The sequence below is a fragment of the Podarcis tiliguerta genome (assembly GCF_965153285.1).
Source record: "Podarcis tiliguerta genome assembly, chromosome: 11".
Taxonomy (NCBI): Eukaryota; Metazoa; Chordata; class Lepidosauria; order Squamata; family Lacertidae; genus Podarcis; species Podarcis tiliguerta.
The window spans coordinates 36,045,587-36,072,473 of NC_139544.1; the positions used below are offsets into that span (position 1 = coordinate 36,045,587).

At 39.8% G+C, this 26,887-nt stretch overlaps 1 protein-coding gene and 1 long non-coding RNA gene across 2 annotated transcripts; one reads left to right on the forward strand and one right to left on the reverse strand.

Annotated features, from left to right (window-relative positions):
• Nucleotides 1-2: 2 nt before the first annotated feature.
• On the forward strand, nucleotides 3-26,496 carry SCAMP1 (secretory carrier membrane protein 1). Its single transcript, XM_083404313.1, has 9 exons — nucleotides 3-276; nucleotides 10,413-10,490; nucleotides 14,096-14,194; nucleotides 14,291-14,402; nucleotides 15,352-15,480; nucleotides 18,433-18,592; nucleotides 19,889-19,990; nucleotides 21,568-21,685; nucleotides 23,296-26,496. The coding sequence occupies exons 1-9, from the start codon at nucleotides 220-222 to the stop codon at nucleotides 23,458-23,460; spliced, it is 1,020 nt and encodes a 339-aa protein (XP_083260439.1). The 5' UTR covers nucleotides 3-219; the 3' UTR covers nucleotides 23,461-26,496.
• LOC310660192 lies at nucleotides 3,044-11,720 on the reverse strand. The gene is made up of 3 exons (XR_014503290.1): nucleotides 11,467-11,720; nucleotides 11,242-11,355; nucleotides 3,044-3,325 (listed from the first exon to the last, which is right to left on the reverse strand). It is a non-coding gene; the product is annotated as an uncharacterized lncRNA (long non-coding RNA).
• Nucleotides 26,497-26,887: the final 391 nt, after the last annotated feature.

The following is a 26,887-nucleotide window of genomic DNA, read 5'->3' on the forward strand; positions in this document are numbered from 1 at the left end:
ATTTCCGGGGCGGCCATTTTGGAGGCCTTCGCGCCCTATCGGCTTGCTCCGTGCTCGGGAAGGGCGGGCGGGCGCTTCGTGCCGGATCTACCTGCGCTGACATCGGCGGGGGAGGGGGGGAGCCACCAGAAGCAGCCTGTGGGGCGCTCGGCCGGAGTAGCTGTCCGCCGCCATCCGCGCATCGCCGCGCCCGACAGACCCCCCTCCCCTCCCCGCGCCATGTCGGACTTCGACAGCAACCCTTTCGCCGACCCGGACCTCAACAACCCTTTCAAGGTAAGAGCGGCGGGGAGGCGGCGGCGACGCTTCGGGCCGAGAAGCCGGGCGTGTCGCGTTGACGCGAGTTCGGTGGCAGGGAGGCCCGGGGGCTAAGGTATCCCCTCCCAAGTCCCGTGAACGGACCTGCAAGGTCCTCCCCCTCCCCGCGGAGGCCTCGTCTCCGGCGTGCCCCACCCCCTCCCCCTGGACCCGCCGCGTTTGCCGGGGAGACTGAGGCGCCTCTTTTGTGCTGGGAACGGGAGGGCGATCCCTCCTCCTCCTCGGGGTTTTGTGGCGAAGGCGTGAGCGGGTCCTTGGCGTCTCCGCGGCTCTTCTGTGCTCCCGCTCCGGGCCTCCCTTGTTTTCCCTGCGGGAGGAAAGGGCTCCCCGTTAAGGGTCTCCCGGGTCCGCTGCTCAGGTGTCCAGGTGGGCGGAAGGCAGGAGGGGCGGGTGGCTCTGTGTCCCAAGAGGGACGGCGACTGGCGATGCATCAGGCACCAGACCTGGCCAATAGATGCTGCCGGTAACAGCATCTTCCTCTCCGATCTCTTATCTGGCCACACACAGTCCGTAATGGAAAATAATTCCTAGTCGCTTTCAAAGCTGCCAAAAGGTTCCAAAAAGGGATGCTAGGATTGAAGGTCTCCCAAGAGGCGATCATCTCCTTTGGCCACCACCTGTTAATATTCTGTAGAGAAGGCTTTGCTTTAAATTTTGTTTTTTAGCTGCCGTTGCAATTCCTTGCTGCTAAAAAGGTCTGAAGTCAGGATGTGAGGTCTGATACCCTCTGGTTTGGTTTGAACTAGGATTGAAGAAGGCTGGAGTAATCTTCTGAGCTTAGTTTCAGTGTGTCTTGGGATCTCTTTTGAGCAGTGACTGTATTCAGCTTATTGATGTAATATCTGGAGTAAAGTAGATGTACATGTGGGCTTTAATTGTGGATGGGGTTTATAGAAAAGTGGTGAGCAAACAGTTTTCATGGGATCTGGTGGAATTCCCTTCCCAAAGGCTTTTGAAATAGAAACTTCAAAATATTTTTTCCTTAATAACTTTGAAAGCATGCTTTCTTATGTAGACAATCATAAGCTTAATCAGTCCAACCCTAGTATAGCACATAACACCTTAGCAGAGTTAACCTATGTAGAATTTTGAAGTTTTAAGGCAGAGCTGTGAAGTCCACTTTCAAAATAAATTCAATGTATGGTTGCTATTATGTTGGTTCTAAAACATGATTCTCCACCAACCTAAAGTAATCTAATATTAAAAAAAAAAACCAAGTCCAATTGTTATGGTTCTTTCCCCACATTTGGTGAGGCTTGTAAAAATTCTCCCGTGAACTCACAACCTCTAAATTACAGTTCTTAGAGTTGTCTGGGAAGAGGGAGTAACTATTAAATCGGGTTAAGTGTGATGCAGATCATCCTAAAAATCATGACATCTTGATAGCCTAACAATTGTATTATGGTTTGAGTTTTTATAGGCCAGTAGCCCACATGTTATATAGGGACGCGGGTGGCGCTGTGGGTTAAACCACAGAGCCTAGGACTTGCCGATCAGAAGGTCCGCGGTTCGAATCCCCGTGACGGGGTGAGCTCCCGTTGTTCGGTCCCTGCTCCTGCCAACCTAGCAGTTCGAAAGCACCTCAAAGTGCAAGTAGTACCACTCAGGCGGGAGGGTAAACAGCGTTTCCGTGCGCTGCTCTGGTTCGCCAGAAGCAGCTTAGTCATGCTAGCCGCATGACCCGGAAGCTGTACGTCGGCTCCCTCGGCCAATAAAGCGAGATGAGCACCGCAACCAAAAAGTCGGCGACGACTGGACCTAATGGTCAGGGGACCCGTTACCTAGCCTACATGTTTGGATGGCTTTTCTATTGTGAACTTACTTTCAAGACCTCAGTAGAGACCATGGGCGTAGCCAGGATTTTTGTTGGGGGGGGGGCAGAACCAACATGATTGGTCAGTTAAGTATTTCTTTTGTTTTACTTGATCTTGGAGGGGCAACTGCCCCCCTGGCTACGCCCATGGTAGAGACTTGTAGGACCAGTGTAAGGCAAGGATGGCTAATCCTTGGCTCTTTAGATGATGCTGGACAAAAACTTGCATTATATCTGAATGTTGGGTTCAGGATGGCTACAACATTTGGAGGGCTTCAGAATTGCCATCCGTGGTGTGATGTGTTCTGTGATATTGCTTGATAACTGCAGTTTACACAACCTGAGAATGAATTAAATCCCGTAATGAGCCTAAGTTGCACGATAACTTTTAAATTCTCATTTTCAATGAAAAGGTTTAGGCTTCCTTTATAAAAGTCAAGATAAACAACTAATGAATAGAATCATAGACTGAGAGAACTGTAGAGTTGGAAGAAACTCCAAGTTTTCCAACCCCTTGAATGTGCAAAACATAGGAATTGTTAAGTATCTAGATTGGTATAATAGTAGAGTTTACTAGAGAGAGACCCAGTTCTTCTTGTTGTGTACTAGTTTCATTATCAAAAGTTTAGCTGTCAATATTAAATAAGTCAAATGAGACCTCCGTCTGCAGGTTTCAAATTCAACTACACGTGTAGTTGAATGTTTTAGCATATGTTGTAATGATGGGTGTTTCTGCAATTTCCACTGAGCAAACTTCTGAGGAGTACATGCCTTTTGCCTGCATTCCCTTTGTTACAACTTTGTTCCCTTTGGCAACTTTGTTATTTTTCTGCAGTATCCCTCTCCACAGAGGTGCATCCAACATCTTGATCATACAGCTTTCACTGTATGCTGAAGACACACCTTGAAAAGTTAAAAATTATTGTTTTTTGAACCCAGCTCTTTTGCTGAATTTATCATATTTGCTTCTATTTTTGTGGTTTTACTTGTTTTATGGTTTTATTTGTTTTTGTAATTGTATATTCTATTATTGTGACCTACCCTGAGAACTTACAGTGAAGGGCAAGTAAGAAATATTATAAATAAATAAATTTAGAAGTTGCTGTTCTCTCTCTGTCCCATCCTTCTGATCTTACAGTGGAAGAAGGCATAATTCACGGAAAGGAGCATACATCCAAATTGTGTTCTTTCTTCCTAGGCAAAGATAACATTTATTTTTAAAAAAAACTGGTTAAGATTGTTTTCTAATAAGTTATAAGTACGATGTAGATAGACTATTTTCTGCCATTGAACACCAACAAAATGAAAGTTGAGATGGACAGTGCTACCATGATCCCTACAAAATCTGAGTTTTCTTTTTCCATTGAAACTTTTTGTTTCAGCAGAAATCTTTTGACTTTTATATATAAAGTCAAAAGCTGTGTCTTTTTGATGGAATTCCAAGCTTCATTAAGTACATTGATAAAATATATGTAACTGTTGTTCAAAACACATAAACCACTTCTTTATGTAGTCTTCATTATACCTTGTCTGCACTAGGTTTTTTTCAGATAAGGTGGAAACCAGGCTTCCTCAAACTTGGCCCTCCAGATGTTTTGAGATTACAATTCCCATCATCCCTGACCACTGGTCCTGCTAGCTAGGGATCATAGGAGTTGTAGGCCAAAAACATCTGGAGGGCCGAGTTTGAGGAAGCCTGATGTAAACCCCTCAGTCATCTGAACCAATGGTTCTACCAGCCAGATTTGGTATCCATTAATTAAACCTAAAGCTGTGTTTAAAATTGATTGCAAGTAGATTTTAAATGAAGGATGATTTTTTTCATTGAAGCTTTCCTGCCTGCTGTATGCATTATCTTGGTTTAATGATTTGGGGAAATGCTTACTTAATGTTCAAGCTTTACATTTCATTTCTGTTTACAAGTTTTATTGAATGCTTATGTGATACTGAAGCTACAGTGTATCCTCCATGATGGTTGTTAGGTTCACAGTAAGTTGGTTCAGGATTATATCCCTAAATCCTATTGAATTCAACAGACACTTTAGTCAGACTTAAATAGGACTTATTTCTGAGTAGATACAGTTTAGGCTGTGCTGCAAAACTCTCATTGCTAGATACTGTGTTATACTTCATTAAAGGATAAACCAGTTGTGCCTGTACAGTACAGGTATGGGAATACTAAATGAAGAAGAAGAAGAGTTTGGATTTGATATCCCACCTTTCACTCCCTTTAAGGAGTCTCAAAGCGGCTAACATTCTCCTTTCCCTTCCTCCCCCACAACAAACACTCTGTGAGGTGAGTGGGGCTGAGAGACTTCAAGGAAGTGTGACTAGCCCAAGGTCACCCAGCAGCTGCATGTGGAGGAGCGGAGACGCGAACCCGGTTCCCCAGATTACGAGACTACCGCTCTTAACCACTACACCACACTGGCTTAATGATGCCTAAGAGGTGTTAACCTCACACTTGTTTTTCCAATCAGGGTTGATCTTAAAATTCTAAACAGCACATCATTTGTTGTGCTGGATTCGTGGCAGAGTTCTGTGCCTTATGAACATGCCCAAATATGCTTCTAAGCCCTTACTGTTTTTAACAGCCGTAACTATGGGGCTGCATCTATAACAGCTACAGTATCCAATTTTATGGGACTGAACCAAACTGTATTAAGCCATTAAAATAATCTTCGTTACTTGACAGAATGGGCTGATAGCTTGGGTACACAGTTATAATTAATCTGTAACTTAGTTAACATCTGTTAGCATTTTTGGATATTTTGCTTAAATTTAGCTTTAAGATGAAAAAATAAATTACAAGGACTGTTGAAGCCTGAGAAGGAGATTTAGCAGCCAAAGGGAAGAAGTTACATGAATCAAAATTTTATTGATTTTGCATATGACCACCTTATTTAGTTACATTTATTATGGTTTAACTCGCTTAGATATGTAAATAGTAAGCACAGTGGTATCTGATTCCCCTGTATGCTCCTATTCTGTTTTGTGTTGAAATTGACATTGCCATAGCTATGTCAATAAAAATAATTCATTCATTTCATTTCTCAATACATCATTTTAAGATTATAAGTTAGACTTCAAAAGAAAATTATCTTTAAATAACATTTTGGGCTTGGAAATAGCCATTTGTCTAGAGTATAAATTGCCTGCAGGAGACCAGAAGAAAGACACTTGTGTGCATTCAGTTCCTTTATGTTACCAAACACCATTTGAAATTATGTGCCTTGACTTACTAGATTTACCTTGGAGTGAAATGGGCAAAAAGTAAAATGCAATGGAGCTAATTCCTGCCTTATTTTATTTTCATCTAGGGAGAAACAGAACACAAGTGACACAATAGTTTGGATTGCATTAATAATTGCATCTAGCTCCTAGGCATGCAATTCCTCCTTAGGACTTTGATTTCCTTCTTGAATTTAGTCTATGATGGGCCTTTTAATCAGGGGTGTAAACCATGAGTTGGTTTGCCTTGAAACTATAAGAAGAAACAACAAACTATGGTTTGCCAAGAAATAGTCCAGCCAGCTGCACTGCAGTTGCCTTGGCTAATGGAGCGAAGCTAGCTGGCAGACTGTTCTTGCACTGACTGTCTCTGGTAAACAAGGAAGGAGAATGTGATGCTAAGGATATACGACTGCAGGTTACAGTTCTTTCATTTCCCCATCTTGAAGACTTTAGATGAGATGTCAGAAGGGGGGAAAGGAACAGCTGCTAATTGCATTGCATTGTGGGAAAATGACACATTCTAGATATCAATTCTCCTTCCTGACTCTTCCTTATCTTGTAAGAGCTGTGGAAGGATGTGTGGTGTATTTGTGTGGTGTGTAATAGCAGCTCCCTCACTGACAGCTGAGGTGAACTAATCTGGGTGGATGCCCTCTGCACCGCCGAGTATTTTGCAAAAATGCACGTCATTGTTGTCCCCCGCCGGTAAAATGGGGACTAATGCAGTCTTCTTTCAGGTAATGCTGTCCCGTTTCACTTGCCATGGAAGAATAAAGTACAGTGGAAATTAGAATCCCCAGTGTAAGCTATAATGTCTATTCAACTTTCTAAGCTAGCCTGCCATGTCAGGTTTGGCTTTGAATGAAACACTGAATGCAAGCTCCGTATTTCTAGCAGATAAAACTAATTGAATTGCAAGTTAGTGCAGAAGTCAAGTTAATTACAAGATGGAATGTGAAAAAGAATTGAAGCTTCCAAAGGAAGCTTCCTGGGATGGGACTGCGCTGAAGAGCTGGCAGTCCACATGGTCTGTTGCAGTGTAAGAGCACCTAGTGCTTGGCTGGCACTAAAAACTTTTTAAGTACCAGCAGCTGTAGATCTTGATTCCTACACATCTGGGTTAGTGTTACAATATGTAGACAGTTCTGTTACTTCAGAGTTGCACTGGGATTTGCTTCCAATTTTGTGTGTGTGTAGAATGCACTTCTGTCTTCTTTAAATTTGTTATGGCAGATTTTTAAAGAAGTAGGAGGAGAGGATGGGACGTGTTTTTCAGATTATTTGAAAGTAGTAGTTTTTGGGCTTTGTGTTAATTTCAAGAGAACAATAATTCACAAATGGATCACTTCAGTGTTGAAATGCATCTTCGGAGTTCTGGCCAAATTCCAAAGCATCAAAACCAGCTTAAGAAAATCTTTTGTTTTTGTACTCTAAAAATAACGCTGAAGACTGCTATGTTTTCATGGTGACTGTAATCAATGTCAAAACCCTTCCTGTTAGGGTAGCTCTTGAAGTCCTTAGAATATGCAATTGGAAGTGTCTAGGAGCCATTTTGCACGCTATAAGGAAGCAGTAATAGAGAATGCATGAGTAAAGCTGGTTCATGTTATTTCACCAGGAAGCATGGCAGGGAAGCATGTATCACTTGTGCCTCTTTTTTCCTTGCATGGTGAAGCAGTCTTAAGTCAGTGTCATAAGTATTTCTGCCAACCAAAACTAGATGAGTTTAAAAGCTTCCTTGCTTTCACCCAAAGGTGGCTTTGCAAAGCACTTTGCAGGGGAAAGTCACAAGAATTTCATTACTGAAGCTTGAAGATCTCTTACTTAGCACAGTATAAGAATAAGTTCCTCCTAGTCACTTTTCCAGAGGTTCTTTTCTTGCACAAACAATGGGTATACTGGAGTGTTTAAAAACATTCTAGTATGTGTTGCATGTTTCAGGGTTGTTGTTTTTCAAATTGGCAGATGTTTTGAACACCACTGCCATAAGAAGGCAGTGTGGGGTAGTGGCAAATGTTTTGCGCTCAAAGGTAGGAAATTCAGGTTAATGAAACTCACTGGGTGTCCTTGGTGAAGTTGTTGTGCTTGGCTAATTTGGCAATTGCTGCAACCCTTGGGTGGATGGAAAATTCCTAATAGAAGGAACTTATAAAGACTGAATTAGCAGTGGGGGGAGGAGATGAATTTATTCAGTTTATCCCTGTCACAGATGCATCTCTCTGTGTGGAGAGATGGCATTGGCCGTGTCTTCCCTCTAAATGTCAAAACTGGTGAGGTTGTATGTGTGCTGCGCACAGTGTTAGAAACTGAAATAGGAAAGCTAGGAGCTTAAACCTGGGTTATGGGTGCAGCAACAGAATGTCTAGGTGCGTTTTTATAATGATAATACAAAGCTGAAAATGAATGAACTGCAGCTAAAATATTACGTCATTTTTCACATGGTCTAGTCCTTACCCTGCCCACCCCCCTTATATTCTTTAGAGGGTCTCTTCTCCAGTCTTCAGAGATTAGCTGGAAGTGGGGAGGCAGACAAAGGTCCTCCTTTCCTTCCACTCTGCAGTTTTAATCTGAAACTTTAGGCACAGTACTGGGCCAATAGCTTAAAAACTGCTCAAGCTAATGAAATTCCCTGTCACAGAATGCACCTAGATCAGTGGGAATTTTGAACACTGGCGGCTGCCAGAGAACACTGAAAGCAGAAAGTAGCGGGCAAGCATGCTTCAGCTGATGGGCTTGGGTTAGGCTAGGGTGGTGTAACTTATAGCCCAAGAGCTGCATGTGGCTCTCAACACCTTTTTTGACAACCCTCAGCAACATTTGACACCCCACTCCAAGCCCTTGTGCTGCTTTCCCAAAACCAGGTAAGGGAGGTGCTGGATTTTGGAAAGGAGGCATGAGGGTTCTTACAGGGTCCTAGAGTCCTCCTCTCTCCTTCCCAAAGCCTAGTTAGCTCTTTCCCAGCTTTGAGAAGGAGATGGGAGGACTCTAATAAGGTTACCAGATGTCCCTGTTTCCCGGGGACAGTCCCCGGATTCACAAATCAGTCCCCTGACAAAATCCATTGACGTTGAAAAGTGTCCCTGGATTCATTGAAAAAAATCTGGTAACCTTACTCTAGGACCCTGCCAGAGCCTCGTGCCTCCTTCCCAAAGCCCTGGTGCCTCACTTAGCCAGCTTTGGGAAGGCAGTTCAAGGGCTGCAGGGGGTGGGAGCTCAAATTTTGGCCTCACCCCCCCCCCCCGACCCTCAGGCCACAAGGCATTGTGCAGTTTGCAAGTTCTGTGTCTTGCAGCCTACTTGCTGTGAAGAGTTGGGCTGCCCTGGGTTAGGCATAATGGAAGCAGCAGCAGTATTATTATTATTATTATTATTATTATTATTATTATTATTATTATTAAATAATTAATAATAATATTAATTTAGCCACTCTGGGCAGCTTCCAGCATATATAAAAACATAGTAAAACATTAAACCTTAAAAAGCTTACCTATACTGTACAGTGCTGCCTGCAAATGTTTCCTAAATGTTATATAATTACTCATCTCCTTAACATCTGATGGGAGGGCATTCCACAGGGTGGGCAGCACTACTGAGAAGGCCATCTGCCTGGTTCCCTGTAGCTTTGCTTCTTGCAGTGTGGGAACCACCAGAAGGCCCTCAGACCTGGATCTCAGTATCCAGGCTGAACAATGGGTGTGTAGACAGACACTCATTCAGGTAGACAGGGCCGAGGCTGTTTAGCACCAACACTTTGAATTGTGCTCAGAAATGTATGGGAGCCAACGTGGTTTAAGTTTAACTTCAGCTTATGGAGGAGTTTGCATAGTGGATATGCACATTCAGGCATTCTTCCTCTGAGCCAGGTCCACATATCTCACCCCAATTTTTTTTTAGCCTGCAGTGGACTATATGCGGTGTCACTTAAAAATGGCTTTGAAGTATATGAGCTCTGCTTCCGTGTGTGTGTGTGTGTGTGTGTGTGTATGGGTCCCCAGTGGTTGAGTGCTAAAAACTCTGATCTGTATACATTCTTAGAATTTGACGGATTCATGCCTTGTATGAAGATAACATTGTGCTGTCTCCTACATTTCATATTTTGCACAGTGTAATGATGGCTATTGTGACAGGCAGGAGCCCAGTATGCTTTGGCAGGAGAAAATATGCTTATTCATTGCCTCCAAAATTTCATTGGATATGTGTTTTATATTTCAGTTTCTCAGTGACAGTGTGCAGCTGAAAATTGAGCTCTCATTTATATGCTCAGGAGGAGCAGCATTCCTCATAAATCAGCTGTGTGACAGATGGGGCATCTCACAAATCATGTTAATCTAGATTTGTAAGAAGATCAGGGTGAAATGAGGTGACCTACAGAATAGGAAGAATGAAAACATGAATGAGTTTCTATTTCTACATCAAATAAAGGCAGGTCTAAAAGTGAAAATATTATCATATTGGGAAAATAACTATTTTTCTGTTTATTTCTAACATTTGTTACAAGCTTCTAGCACTGTTATTTTTTAAAGCAAGGTATCATAAATTTCTCTGTTGTAGGAATTGATATATAACTCTTAATAGGTAGTTTATTTTGTCAAATACAACTGTGATATTTGCTCACTCAGTCATTATTGTACTGAAAACTAGCCTAAGAATTCTAACAGTGCCGTGTACATTCCTTGGCATTTGCTGGGACTGAATGACAGAGCAAACATAGAGGGAGGGAATCAGGGTGATTAGAAAGCTAGTGAACCAGAAGTAATTTTTCCTTTCGCTTGTCTTATGCTGCTTGTTTTAAGATTGTGCTCAAAGATGGAACGTTGGAACGTCTGCAACTTCATCTAAATAAAAGGAATGCAGAGGGGATCTCTCTAATTAGTCTATTTCAGTTTAGAGAGCTGTGTTGTGAGCTCTAGGAAAGCAGTAATTTATTTTGGACAACAGCTACAAACTTGGGTTAGAAGGTTATTATCTTAAATGTAGATGGGCTGGGATTAGTATTAGCACATGCAGTGCACAGTGCTTTCTGTAACCTACTTCTCTCTCTGTTTAGGATCCTTCAGTTACACAAGTGACGAGAAATGTTCCTCCAGGATTAGATGAATACAACCCTTTCTCAGATTCAAGAACAGTAAGCATCCTTCTTAATATCAAATAAACCTTTCTCATGTGGAAATCTATGTGACACTTCAGTTTCTTTATAAACTTACATATTAAGCTTGTGTATGTTATGACCAAGGTGGCACTGTGGGTTAAACCACTGAGCCTAGGGCTTGCTGATCAGAAGGTCGGCAGTTCGAATCCCTGCGACAGGGTGAGCTCCTATTGCTTGGTCCCTGCTCCTGCCAACCTAGCAGTTTGAAAGCACATCAAAGTGCAAGTAGATAAATAGGTACCGCTCTGGTGGGAAGGTAAACGGTGTTTCCATTTGCTGCTCTGGTTCACCAGAAGCGGCTTAGTCATGCTGGCCACATGACCCGGAAACTGTACGCCGGCTCCCTTGGCCAGTAAAGCAAGAGCCGCAACCCCAGAGTCATCTGCGAGTGGACCTATGTTATGACCAGTCATTTTTATAGTAGCCTGTTGAAGGCAACTGTAAAGATGCCATTCTTAAAAATTATGGCATTCTACAAGTATCAGTTTTCTCTCATAGTGAACAGAGGAGATTGAGGGCTGGTGGGATTGAAGCCCAAACTGGTGCACTGAGATAAAAGAAGGGAGGAATTAACATGGCCGGCACTCCAGTGATGATTTTTAGTAATTGCTGAGTGGTTGGTGTGTGTATGTGAGAGCAAAAATGTGCATGCTTTGCCCTCCATTGTGCTGTGGTGTGTTGGGGGATGTCCCATGTTCTTTTAAAAGTGCTTTGTTCTTCTACATACCTTGGCACATAATGTGGCTGAGGATTACATGTAGCTTAAACTGGAAGTATAAAAATTACATCTTATTTTTCTGTTGAATACATAAGGGGGGAAATCTGGCAGTAAAAGGTGCACCTAAGATTAAATGAGACAGAAAATGCTTTTAAGAGCACATGAAAAGGTAAAGGCAAAGAGACTGAAACGGCTGTAGATATTTTCATCACTCACTGTATCTAAATAACTTACTTGTAGCTGCTTGATGCCCTGTAGGCTGCTGGCTCTTTGGGGAATGTCCCATTTCATTTATATTTGGCTGATGTTTCTAAGAGGTGGGTGCGAGATGTAAGCAAGAACTTCTCCCCCCTGAGTGATTTATTGGTGCAGTCTGCCGAGAAACTGTGTGGGAATGGAACAGGGACCGGAGATAAACCAAATCCTATGTCAGTGGAAAGGGAAATTAAATGAGAGAGAATGTTCAGTTCCGTGGGCAGCTGAGTGATTGTGAAGAAGTAACTTTTCTTTCATAATGTTAAGATGCCTCTTCTAGTCATTCATGAAAAGCTAATGACTAGAAGAGGCATCTTAGCATTGCTATTCTTAAAATATTCCATTCCCTTTCACAATTTTCATTATGTTATTACAGTCCTGTCCTCGGACAGAGATCAGATTTTTTTAAAGTGTCAGCTTCCATGTGTGTGTAAGTAAACCTGCCCTAAGGAAGGGACAACATGAAATAAAAGTGCAAGTCCGGAAGCCAAAGGGTGGCATACACAATGCATCTCTTCCAATTTATTAATCATAGCAACCCTGCGACTAACCCAAGCCCATCTAATGAGCTTCATGGCCGAGTAAGATTTTGAATGTGCTTACCCTAGTCCAAGCGTGGCCAAACCTGGCCCTCCAGCTGTTTTGGGACTACAACTCCTATCATCCCTAGCTAACAGGACCAGTGGTCAGGGATGTCTTATACACGGAAAAATATGGTATGTGCTTTTTGATCCTGTGAAGGGTCTCTGTGCTGCTGCAACACAAGTAATAACTGACCATCAAGGTATATAATACTGTGGCACTCTGAGAGAAATATATTTCATTTTCTCAACAGCTACTTAATGGTTAGTAGTTAGAAGTTTATATCTGTGGCCTGAGTTTAAATAGAACACTTTAGAAGCATGAGGAAGAGTGCAGCAAACGAAAAGCAGAATTTTGATCTTTTTACCATGCTAATTAATGCAACGAAAAGATCTTGATTGTTCTTGGAATTTCTATGCTGAGCTATTTTAAGTACATACTACAGAACAGGCTATGAAACTTAGTATCTCTTGCATCTAAGTCATTGTCTTTTAGTCTGTGTTCAGTATTAAACTTGCATGTTCCATGCCTGAAACATTTTGCTGTACTTGATATTGTACTTCATTGTTTAAAGCAGGGGTCAGCAAACTTTTTCAGCAGGGAGCCGATCCGCTGTCCCTCAGACCTTGTGGGGGGCCGGACTATATTTTGAAAAAGGAAAAAAATGAACGAATTCCTATGCCCCACAAATAACCCAGAGATGCATTTTAAATAAAAGCACACATTCTACTCATGTAAAAACACGCTGATTCGCGGACCGTCCGCGGACCAGATTTAGAAGGCGATTGGACCGGATCCAGCCCCTGGCTTAAAGGAATAGATTCAGACAGAAGAAGATAATAGTGAACTGTTCAGCTTACTGATGTCTTGTCTCTTGTTTGTTCATGACATACTGCAGCGAACTAGGAGTAGGACTTGTAATGATGGCTTCAATTTTGAATGTGTTAGAAACCAAAACAAAGGTGCCTCTCCGTTGGAAGAAAACCTCTTCCACTCATGGAAGGGCTGTTCCAACCAATTTAGCATTTAGGGTCACTTTTCTCATGCAGTGCTCTTTGGCTGTGAATATATAAAATTTGTAAACTACTTAACACAGTATATTGAAATGGAGTACAGTTCCTGTTTGTTTCAGGCTATTTATTTAACTTGTTTATTTTATTAAGATAGCTTGCTTGCCCTTCAGTATAAAGTCCCAGGGTGAGCTACAACAATAAAATATACAATTATAAAATAAATCAAACAGTTATAATAATAACAAAGAAAAGCGTAAAAAAAGACAAAAGTTTCAAATAAAACAATTCCACATGTAAACATATTTGTAATGCAAATATAGACAAAGATTAACATTTCATGTGGCAGCAGTAGTACATTTTCTGCATTTGCTTGCAGGTCATCAAATGCAAGCAACTTGATGCCCTGAAGGATAGCTCAGTCAGTAGAGCATGAGAATCTTAATCTCAGGGTTGTGGGTTTGAGCCCCATATTGGGCAAAATATGCTATCACAGCAGGGATTTGGACTAGATGATCCTTGTGGTCCCTTCCTACTCTACAAATTTGTGATTCTATTATTCTAACTGTACAGTAATATAACATTTTATTTATCTTGTATATCAGTAACTATTTTAAATGTAGATGAGGTACTTAGGGTGTCTGTTGTTATTATTGATAGTAGTATAGTAGTAGTATTTTCATTTATAAGCCACTTACTATTTGAAAACCTCAAAGCAGTTTTAAATAAATATATATAGAAGCACAATAAATACAATAATAACCATATCAAATGATTTACACTGGAGTAAAATAAATACACAAACAATATAAATGGTTTGGCAATGTATAGTGATATGGACAGATATCATTTGTATGTAGCAACTTTTCTACTTATATCTAAAGTTTAGGAAATGTAGAGAGTTGACCAGTCAACTAATTAGAAGGGCTGTTGTACATCTTGAATGCCTCTTTAAGATATTTTCTGAAAGTATCTAGGAGCCACTCTAAAATTGTTCTGTTCTTTTCCTTTCTTAGCCACCACCAGGAAATGTCAAAGTTCCCAATGTGCCCAGTACGCAGCCAGCTATAATGAAACCAACTGAGGAACCACCTGCTTACACACAGATTGCAAAGGTATATTTAATATTATTGATTTCAGCATCAAAATGGGGATTGATATATATTTATAATATGGTGCTACTTCCTTATATCTCAATTTCCCCCCATCAGGAACATGCCTTGGCCCAGGCTGAACTCCTTAAGCGTCAAGAAGAATTAGAAAGAAAAGCAGCTGAACTAGATCGCAGGGAAAGAGAGATACAGAGCCTCAACCAGCAGGGAGGTAGGCCTTAAACATACCTCAACAGACTGCAGCTCTCAAAATGTTGTGCTTATGGAAACCATTTAATTCAGTGCTTAGAGTTAGTTTAAATGCAGTTTCTGGAGCTCTGAAGTTCCTGCCAATTGTCTCTTAAAACAAAAATGACAAAATTTAATTACTGCAGTTTTATATATGCTTGGAGATTTAAACGGGAAATACAGAGTTTGGTTTTTATTGGGTCATTACTGTCCTCTATTATCTTAGTTAAATTAAGCTGAAGTGTAATGCTGGTCTTCTGAAGGAGATAGAAGCAGTTGCCAGGAGAGATGATAACCTTAAAAATCTAGTCAGTGCAGCATTTACTTGCATAGAAAACCCCTTAAAACCAATGATAACAAGATTAGCAGGAGAAATAGCAACCTCTAAGTAGAGAAACTCAGATTCTGTACATGATTACTCAGATACAAGTCACTTTGTGTTTAGTGGCACTTGCTCCCTGCAAAGTTTGTATAGGATTGCAGTCTGATAAGCATTCCATTTAATCTGAAAGTGCATCCATCACTTCGTGGAGAGACAGGGTTTTTATTTTTTAACTAAAATTCAGGTTCTTACATTGGAAGCCTTATTATTTGTATATTCAGTAAGCAGCTGGACTTTGTTTTCACATGTTCTGTATTAGTGCTGATAAAATAGGATGTGTCAGCACTAAATTTTGTTTTCACTATTTTAAAATCTGTGTTTAATTCCTTGTTAGCAGTGTCAAGTGGAAGTGAATGAAGCTATCACTACTGCTTGGATTCAGGATCTTAACTGGTAGCATCTCAAGGCTGCTGCAGTTATATCTCTGTAGGAAAGTGTGTGTGTGTGGCATGTGATAGAAGATCCACAGCTCTTTCTTCAACTGTTATTTTAAAAATTGTTTGAAGTGACCCTTAATATTCAGCAAAATATTTACCTTTTGCTCTTCCAGGAAGAAAGAACAATTGGCCTCCACTACCTGGGAATTTCCCAGTGGGACCCTGTTTTTACCAGGATTTCTCCGTAGACATTCCTGTAGAATTCCAGAAGACAGTAAAGATTATGTACTACTTGTGGATGTGTGAGTAAGATTTATAGAATATGTGTATACAATGACAACACAATCCTGGGCATATCTTCTTGAGAGCTAGTTCCATTCAGATCATTGGGGCTTGCTTCCAGCTAAGCAAGTATGGGATTGAGCTTTATAATTTCAGTACTCAATTTACATACTCTTTGCATCATTACTACCAAGTGTAGGCATTTGAGGTTATATACCTGGGATGGTGGACTTGTGGCCTTTCAGATGTTGTTGCTGAAACCCCTGTAAATCTCAGAAAGCATAGCTAGTGGTCAGGGATGATGTGAATTGCCCAACAACACTTGGAGCACCACAGGATTCCTACCCATGTCATAATGCTTGGAAAAATCACTTCGGAGCTGTTTATCTTCTTGAAAATATTACTGTAATAAAAAGGGCACCAATGACTTACAATATATAGAGACCCAAGTTTTCGTTGGAAGTTTAACATCCTGCATAGCCTGACACAGTTGTGTTTAGTAAGCTGCAAAAATATGTCTGGCCTCCATATGATGTGGATATATCTCAAATCACATTTTCCTTATTTTGGTATGTTGTACCTAATGCACACATATATGCATATACACACCACTCCATGCACTCCTGATTCAGACTTCCTTTCCCAATTCCAGAATAACTTCTCTTACAAGTACACTTCTGTGTTGACACTCTTAACTTTTAGAAGATGATCAACCAATAATTTACAGTTATCCATACCGGAAAGTTTTTATATGTCAGTTGGAGCTTGGTTAGCAGGACAAAAGGATATGGCTTGTTTCATTACCTCTCTCCTTCAAACTTCAGTGGTATGGCAACATCCTGAGTAGAAGGAACTGAGTGATAGGCAAGATGGATGAATTCCCTGTTGGCTGTTTTTCATACTTCCAATTTGGTGGGATTTGTTGTTTTAAGAGTTTCTCTAAAAAGTTAACACTTTTTAAAAAATGTGACCCTAGTAACCTGATCACCTTTGGGTCCACTTAATATGCCTTCAGCAAGTGGAATAGACTCTGCCAGCTAAGCCTGCCAGTCTGCTTACTACCAAGTCGCCCTGGTTTAATTCTCACCTCAGGTGCCTATTGGCTCCTGTGTTAACATTTTCCATGCTTGGTCTTGTGTGGCAAGGCAGTACAGTGCAATTGCAAGCAGCAATCGCCAACACTGCATCATTAGGTTGGTAGTGGAAGTATGACATTCGTAAGGGAACTGTTAAATCCAATTTTGTTTGGTTTGTACAGCAGTCCCTGGGGTTAGACTGTTACACTGTGAGCCTAAACAGCTATTTGAAATGTCACTGGAAACGGTGAAATTTGCTGCTAGTAAATACATTTAGAACTGAAAGCCTCCAACACCTTAAGGTGGCACTAAGTAACACTGACAATTTTGTTTTCCAAACTTGAGTTGGGATAAGTGTACATGGTACTTGCTTACCATCTTTCATGCGTAACTCTTCTAATTTATAAGAACTTGCAAATGAGTTGAGCAGTGTTTCAGTATAACTAATTATAGGATACTGTAGTGTTCCTGTATGTATTTACCGGTCTGACTCTCAGATAATTAAATAGTATCTGCAAAAATCTGTGTACCCGGTAATTATTGTAGAAGTGTCAGCTATTTAAACAAGAAATGCTGTGGTGATTCTTTGTTACATTTGCTTGAAAATCTGGCAATAGATTAAAAAAATTACCAGGCCAGGGAAAGATGGTGTCCTGTGGCATTCGCTACACTCTATTACCTCACTGCAACTAATCTGATTTGATACTTGCTGCTGATAAAAAGGGGGTGGGTGGGAATTACATTAGGTTTAAAGAATGCAGAAAACTTTAGTGGATTCGTTTTTAAAAATCAAGGTGGATCAAGCAAAACACTGTATCTAAATGATAGATTTAAATATCCTAATAATTACATTTCCTGAAAATGCATACTAACTAGTTGTTGTAACAATTAAAACACATTGGTTTGCAGTCAGAAAGGCATTTATTCTGCCTAGGATCATAGCCGGAAACCAATGGTGTTATAGGCAGCACTCCAATTGCACTTAATTTGTATCCACTTAAGACACTGAAATAACACTGAAGTGAAAGGTTTCTGGTTGGCTTTTTGTACACATTCAAGGACACTGAGCACTTTCTTGAGGACTAAGTGCACAAAACTTTCAAGATATAAGGGCTGATTATGGGTGGCTAAAGGAAAAATGTAAGGGAGGAAAGAAACAGTGTTGACCATTATTATGGAGAAAAGAATTTGAATCCAGTCTACAGAAAACCATAATATACTAAAAGCTGGTGAAGCGAATGTGGTAGTAAAGAGAAATACCTGCCACCCTTAGAGTCATACCTGGGGCTGACAGATACTGAGAAAAACTGTGTTTCTCCATGAGACGTAAAGTAATTGGCCATGTTGTTCAGTTGGCAACCACAGTAACATATATATATTACACATACCTATTATTTCATACCCAGGATCAGGTCGGATATTTCCCCCCACCCCCTAGTTTTAATCTTTTATAGAAGCAGACTTTAAATCAGTGGCTCAGTTCCAAAGCTCTTCACATAGTATTCAGGCTGCACATGAGAACTTTTCAGCTCACCTTTTACAGCAGCTGCCTCTCAAAGTTTTCCCCGCCCATCAAGGTACCCCATGAATCACTTGAGGTGCAGCCTAGGAATATAGAAAGCTACGTTATGCCAAATTGGACCCTTGATCTAGCCAGCTCAGTATTGTCTACACTGATTGGCAGCGAGTCTCCAGGGATCTAGATAGCAGTCTCTCCATGCTATACCTGGAGATGGCGCGGATTGAATCTGGTGGCTACTTAATGTAAGAACTGATCACTGATCCACCCTGATCAGTGATCAGATCCTGATATAAAATCAGTAGAGGTGGCTTATTAAGTTTTTATATATTTTTAGAATTGTGGCAATTCAATTTTATCATACCTGTTTTCTATAGTTCATGCAGTGACGCTGTTTCTTAACATCTTTGGATGTCTGGCCTGGTTTTGCCTACAGCCCATTCGAGGAGTTGACTTCGGATTGAGTATTCTCTGGTTCTTGCTTTTTACTCCTTGTTCATTTGTCTGCTGGTACAGACCACTTTATGGAGCCTTCAGGTAACAATTCCCACCTACTGTGAAATTAATGCTATTAAGGTGCTACATAATTTAACTGCTTTTTAATCATCCAGCACTTCATTTAACTTGGTTTTACAACTTTTAATGTGAATTCCTGTACTGGTTTGGCAATTTTCAGAGTAGCTGACTGGCCTCAAAGCATAGATTAGCAAATTGATAAATATATTAGTCTCTTGCAAATGTAGCTGCTGTTTCTTGTAAGTAGTGTGATAGGTTAGCTAGATGTGTCCATGTTTTATAAATAGTGGCTCAGTTAGCACACCATGCTAAATCAAACCATGGTTTAGTATGAACAGAGTTTCTCATAAGCAAGGCTTTGTGTCTCTTAGACTAAATTAGGCAAGCTGCTTGCTTTTTGGAGTCTATTATTCTCAGAATTAGGCTTTCAAAATCCATCTATTTTTAAATATGGGGTGGGTGAAGTTAATATAATGCACTAGACAGGAATAAGGAGAGGCTGTTTTGCCTGCATAATGGAACACAAGCTCACTCACTTATGAATTCTGCAGTTTAGGCAGATCACACTTCTAAACTGTTCTTTTCACATTTTAATCTCCTTTCCTCAGTACTCCGTAATTGGACTCTGACCTGTTACCTCCCTTCCCTGGAAGAGAGTTGCTTTGCTATGTGCTAGTCCCTACTATTACTTGTTAAAACTTCCTCTTCATGCACCCAGTTTCCACGGAGATGGTATATACGACCTCAGTGCCTGCACCTTGTTTTGTTGGCAGAACATTCTTTTTAGTCTTAAAGCTCAAAGCAACAAAGCAAAGCCCCCCCCCCCACTAGTTGTGCAAGAAAACAAGTTAATAATCCTGAAATAAGTTAATTACCCATATCATTAAATAAGAAAACATTGGAATTAAAAAGAGATGGAGAAACTCTTATTATATATCAGGCAGGACACTGAGGTCATTTTTGTTGCAGCCAGAGTTCACAGCACTTGCTAGATTATGTTAGTAGGTTTGCTTTGGGGGCGGGTTGTGAGGAGAGGATTGCTTCTCATACTTGACATTTCTTTAATTGTTGCTATGCTTGTGGTGTTACATTATTGTAGTTTGATTGGATTATATTGACAGTATAGGTAAAGGAGGCAGCTCTGTTCCCATGGAGATCAGCTGTACTCATAAAAATTGTTTTATTTGTAAAAGATAAACAGTATGTATGGTTTTGTTTGTTGCTATTGATTTGCTCTCCTGGTAGAGACGTTAAACTTTGGAAATGTTTCTTAAATATTGTGAAAACACCTGACGATTTTCCCCCTCCCTCTTTTAGGAGTGACAGTTCTTTCAGATTCTTCGTTTTCTTTTTTGTGTACATTTGTCAATTTGCTGTGCATGTACTTCAGGCTGCAGGATTCCAAGGATGGGGCAATTGGTAAGTGGCTTATTTTATCATTCAGTCGAGAGTGCAATAACAAGCCACCTTTACAAAGTTCAACAATGCACAGAGAAACATTTTGCATTTGAAAGTTTTATGGAGGATAAGCAGAACCAGTATGCAATTGTTAATAAGCAGCAATTGTTCAACTAGCCAGCGACTGTGTACCAAAAATGTCCATAACTGATTTGCACCAACAATATATCATCCAAATGTCCATGGTGTGTAGATGACACTTAAGCCACGTGCCTACAGTCACAGCTGTTTCTCGGCCAGAATAATTGGACCACTGTCATCTTCGTGCTGGTAATCTCCAGGCTGGTTTACTGCAATGTGCTCTATGTGGCTTACCCTTGAGGTTGGTTTGGAAGCTGCAGCTAGTACAAAAATGCAGTGGCTCAACTGCTCATTAGGGCAGAATATCACTGCTGAAAGAATTGGACCGGCTACCAGCTATCAGGCTAAGCTCAAGATGCCAATACTGGTATAGATACCTAGGCAGGTTAGATACTTCCTATAGATATCATACCACCAGGAAGTCCATTCTGTATAACATAGGAATTAGGCCTTCAGTGGTGCAATACCTACCCTTTGGAACATCTTCCCATTACATGTCTGACAGGGACCATCTCTATTGTCTATTCAACACCTATTTAAGACCTTCCTTTTCTAACAAGCCTTTTAAGTAGAGACTTTTATCCTATTCTGTGTATGCATTGAACTTGAACTTGTTTTTATATATGCTTTTATTCTTAAATCACTTCAGAATGTTTTATGGTAGCAATTCATAAATTAAATAAACAGTTTAAAAATTGTATAAGAGAGTTTCAAATCCCAGTCCTAGTGCACCTTGATCCTGGGCATTCCAAGCACTTTGTCATCACAACTGGTCTGTCAGTTGTATGTAGATGGGCTATAACATGCCTGCCTGCTGAGCCCTCACTGCAAATTGAGAACAAAGTGGCCGGAGGCATCAAGAGCCCAGCCCCATAACTAGGTGAGAGGCTGAGGAGGCACAGTTTTGGTACAGTTGATGTGCAAAAAGCTAAGGTTGTTGAAGTGTATCTGGACTTGTCCATTAGGACAAGTTTGTGCTGAGTGAATTATAATGTCCAGCTGTCTGCTGAAGTTTCCACCTAGCATCTGTTAGATGCTTCCTGCTGATGTTTCGTTTTGACCTATTTGGTAGCAGCCAAAACAAAACTTTAAAAACACCACCACCTCTGTTCTTGAAAGGTAATTTGTGAAGAGATTTTGAAGGAAACTCTATCCTATTTATCAAGGTTGCCAAACTTTCTGTATAATTAGAGAGAACAGTAGTTCCACAAGATTGTTCAAGGAATAGTGAAAAGTGAATTTCAAGATAATTCAAAGTGAACTGCCTTACTGTTTCTAGAGTCAACCTAAAATGCTTTCAAAACCTTAGTTGTGCTTGGCTCCCCAAATACTCCAGTAATTTCCTGTAAGGATTTTAGTGAAAGAAACAATAGCTATGGTATTTCAAGATGTATCATATTGGGGCATGTGTATGTTATTTACCTCTCTTTTGTTATTTACCTCTCTCCTATCTTTAGTGGATGGATTTCATCCCTCACTGGGCTCAATCTTAGCATTCCAGTAGGCATTATGATGATAATCATAGCAGCGCTTTTCACAGCATCTGCTGTCATCTCACTAGTAATGTTTAAAAAGGTAAGTTTTCTGTCTGTTGAATCCATATTGTTGATAGAAGGTTTTGTGTTTGCACACAGATGTTAATCAAAGGAGTCTGCTAGCTTCTTTCTTAATTTCTATTAACTCGGGCAGATTGTCATGGATAGAAATGTCACAGAATCAAATTAGGAAAATGGATATTTTAATTGTTGCAAATTCATTTGAGTTGGAATGTGCTTGATTCCTCACTTCCCACTCCCCGCCCTTGTTCTTTTCCAGCTGTAGAAGTTATCTTATTTTTATGGCTTTTGTGAAAAGAGCACATCAGGATCTTAGAGATTTCTCTCAAATAATATATTATCAAAGAGTAAAATTTATGCTTCAGCACCTTTCATTTTAATTCTACATAAAAGTTCTGCCAGTGTAGGCCAGGTTTTCCTGGTCTGGTGCCCTCCCATCAGTGCTAGTCAGCATGGCCAATGGTCAGAGATGATGGAAGTAGTAGTCCAAAACATCTGGAAGGCACAAGGTTGGGGAAGGTTTCTGGTTGTTTGGGGGGGGGGAGCAGATGAACATTTAGAAGCTGCAAAAAACATTATAATAATAATGATTAATTTATACCCCACCAATCTGGCTGGGTTTCTCAGCTACTATGGACTGTTCCCAACAGATTAAAAACAGAATAAAACATCAGACATTAAAAACTTCCCCATTTGTTTATTTCCTTGACATCTGATGGGAGGGTGTTCCACAGGGCAGGTACCACCACTGAGAAGGCCCTCTGCCTGGTTCCCTGTAACCTCACTTCTCGCAGTGAGGGAACCACCAGAAGGCCCTCAGAGCTGTTCCTCAGTGTCTGGGCTGAATGATGGGGGTGGAGATGCTCCTTTAGATATACTGGGCCAAGGCCTTTAAAGGTCAGCACCAACACTTTGAATTGTGCTCGGAAATGTACTGGGAGCCAATGTAGGTCTTACATTGAAAGAAATGAGATGAAAATAAGGCAAGGTAGATGAGGGATATTTGGGTATTATAATTATTGAAACAGATGGCAACACACACGTTGTTCTGATGTCCCATAAATTGTTAATAATAGCACAGGAGCTTTTTCAATGGAAGAAATGCATCAGTATGCCCTGTGCGTGCCCAAGTAGCTTATGGTGTTTCATTTTGAGACTAAAAAGTAGTGGCCATGAATGTTAGAGGAGGAACTAGAGTGAGTAAAGCATACCAGAGAGACGTATGAAGGCTACTAAACAGACAAAAATCACTCATGGTATTCCTCACAAGTGTTGAGTTTTTAGCTCTCCACTCTGGCTGAACTGTCCAGCATCTGTGAAATCATGTGTGTCGTCGTTTTTCTGTAACCACTAGGGGTCACACTTTATATCTTATGAATACCTGCTGTGGAGTTCAAATCATAGATGATACAATTACTAGGAAACAAATATGTACACTGGAGGGCTTTGAAGCAAAGGCACAAAACATAATGCAAGGGAAATTTAACCAGTGATTTAATGTCTTCAGAATTGCTGGTTTTGCTACAAATATGTTGGTGCCTAAAACTCTGCTAGGTGCTGTATGCAAGATTTTTTCTTTTTCTTTTTGGAAAACATGCCTCATGATTTCACTCTGGGCTTCTTCCACAGGTACATGGTCTCTACCGCACAACTGGAGCAAGTTTTGAGAAGGCCCAACAAGAATTTGCAACGGGGGTGATGTCCAACAAAACTGTACAAACTGCTGCAGCCAATGCTGCGTCAACAGCAGCAACTAGTGCTGCTCAAAATGCTTTCAAGGGTAACCAAATATAGCGAAAAGAAATGAAAAAAATCACTACCATTTTCAGCTGTATTTTCTTTTTCAGTCACTTATATTCCCTAAAGACTTGTGTTAAAAATGCACACAGCATGTATGTTTCTTCGGCTGTGCATGGGCTAAAACAGGAAAAAGTCCTTGTTTCATTACTTTGTACACTTATTTATTCAATCAAAGGTACTTCCTGGCTACTACTCTTAACTGAAAATGGTTCTATTATTCCTCATCTTTTTGGAGGCACGCTATATTTGGTGAAAATTTAAAACCGTGAATCTGAAATTGATATGGCAACTTCTGGCGTCAACTTAAATGATTTTTTTTTGGCAAAGGGGGGTGGGTTCTTGTCAATAGCTGTCCCTGGAAACTTTCATTTTGACTTGAGACGAGCACTTTGGATTAACTCCTTCTATTCCTAAAAACTTGCTTCCCTATTTTCTTAACGTAAGGAATGGGGCAACTGATGGTCTTGAATATGAAATTTTGGCTGCTGGTTTATAGCTTCAGCAGCTGATGAAGGACAAATGTAAGCTTAAAATAAGTATGATAGATAATGTAAATTTCTTTCTTTTTTTAGGATAATAGGTCTTTTGATAAAAATCTGAGTTTGCATGAAACAGTTTTGACCATGCTGAGCTAGTGTTTTGGTCCAGAATTTGTCTCTACCACTATGGTCACAGTATTTGTTGGGATCTGTTTTCATGGTGTGTGGTCTTCTTACAGAAATTTTGGAGCACAGTTAGTCTCACCAAAATAATATGTGATGCAACAGGCAGTGAGAATTACGTTTAATGGAATCTGAGTGATTATATATGCTATTTTTAATTTCAGTATTCATGTCTTTGGAAAACATACTGCTAAAGAGAACCCATTAACCAATATTTAGAACACTCCCATAGCTAGTCCTTTTTGGCCTGTGTTAAAATGCAGTGGAATTTTTGTTGTGCTTAAGGAGTCTGGCATTTTTTAAGTGTGCACTTGTGTTTAACAATGGTACTAAATCTTTAGCCTTGTCAATCACTCTGTTTATTGCTTGTACAAACATCTGAATATACAGTATCTTATTGAAATCTTTAAAAACAACCATAGTCTCTAATCAGGCATTTAAAAACGGAATTTAATTATGTACTTGAATTCTTTTTAACATACTTCAGCCTTTATGTGTGATTTTTAATCTGAATAAATGCATTTTATAAAATGCAGATTGAGGATGAGTATTCAGTGCAGTAATAATCAGCTATCTGTGTTACACAGAGGTTTTTTCATTTTCATTGTATCCTGAGTAATCAGCTCTCATTTTAAGGTCACCCCCCCCCCCATTGACATTCTGAAGTATATGAATTATTGGATTGCAACTTGGTACATATCTTGGATTAACTTTTCAAATAGCATTCAATTGCTGTCATTAAAGACTCTTAATTCTTATATACTGCATAAAGGTATTGCAATATAGGTCCTAATCTTAACACACTCTGATCCAATATTTATTTGGGAAAAGTATTATTCAACTGACTCACTATTGGAAAAATATTCAGCATGGTCTAAAAGCTATATCTGGGGTATATTCATATATCTCAAATTACAAACTTTACCTTATATGAATAAACAGGATAAATTTGACAGCTTAATCACAACAGCAAATACTAGAAAATACACTATATGGGAATTACATTTTGTAAACAGTTTTCTATACCTAACACAGAGGGCAAGTCATATCATGGATGTTGTGAGGAATTTGATGTATTTAGTCCTTGATTAGTAAGAGAGAGTTTAGCTTTCTTTAATGTACATTTTATTTTAATCCTTCATCCTACTTCTGTTGCCCTATAACATATTTGTTGCTAATCCTGTAACTTGTATTTGGGGTTGGAGATGAATTTTAATTATAGTTTAAAAATCAATAAATTGTTCTTGAATATTTTTTTTCCTCAGGGAATAAAGCAGAATGAAACTTGAAATAGATAAATGCAAGTCTAGTTTGCATAAGTCTTGTAGCTATTTTGGTTCAAGAAAACAAGACGACATGTTGATTTTAACGTGTACCATTTTACAGATAATCATCTAGAAAATTAACCATCAAGGTTAAATCAAAAACTTCTGATTTTTAGTTTTTGGCAAAAGGCTGTTGTATGTTAAAATATTTAGCACCGGAATTAAAATATGTCGGTTAAAAATCATATACCTATTATTTAAGTCATTTTGTAGTATCCAGTTGTGGCTAGATCAAAATACAGTTTCAACACTGGAATGTCAGTACTCTTCGCTATAGTTTTGGCATTGGAGTCGATTATCTGAGGGATATCTGTATATTTTGTAAATTCCTAACAATGCTTTGCCATCCTGATGAATGTCATGGTTCTGTACAAATGCACACAGGTCCTCTGATGTTGCATGTCTGGGTAGTTCAAAGGTTCTACATATTTATTGTATTAACTCAGTGACATAGAATAAAAATGTTTCCTAATTGTTTGCTCTGTATAGTTTTAAAACTCAAGTAGGACATTTTTGTAAAAGGCAAGCTAAAATGCAAGAGGGTTAATGTGTACAGAATGTATCACATATTTCTCCCCCCCCCCCCAGCTCTAGTCATATGTAGTTACACAGAGGCAGAAATTACTTGATTGGTTTTATTGTGGTTTTATTGCCTTATGGATTTATTTCATATGTTGTAAGTCACCTTGATACATTACTTAAAAACTGGTGTGTGACTCTGCATTTGATCCAGATTCTCGCACTACTAGTCACATGTAACTATGCACAACTAGAGCTGGATCGGGGTTGTTTTTTTGTAATCTGTATATAAATTCTGTGATCTGCTGCAGTGGGAAAAATATGTCAATTACCAGAACAACAAATTGATACAATTAGAACTGGGAATGGTTTAAAGAAGCACCCAGTAATAGTTGGTGTGTTTTGGTTTTGTGATGTAAATTGGAAACTTTAAAGAGAATGATTTGTCGGTACTGACGAAAACTAGGAGTATTAAATTTTGTCTGGGAACTTGTTGGAAGTAAACTGAAACCTCTGAAAACAAACCTTTGCTGGTATTTTTTATATCCGGATCGCTTTGTCACTGCTGTGGAGGGTCAATTTCTCTACTGTGAGTCCTTTATGAATGTAGCAATAAAGTTTACTGATAGTGGCCACAATCCAGGAAAGTATATAACCAGATACAGCTGTGGGCCCTTTTTTCTTGGTTTTCACTTTTCAAAACCTGCCTTGTGTGCCACACAGCAAGCTACAGCTAAATTGAAAGCCATGTTTGATATGCCTTTACAAGGGTTGGGTGCTATGGAAATGATGTAAAAGCCCTGATTGTGTCTTTCTAAACGTTGTGTGACGAGAGGCTCTGTGTGCATCCTATAGAGACCTTCTAAAGACAGAACTAACATCATCATTAATTCACAATGCTCTGTTATTCTGGTG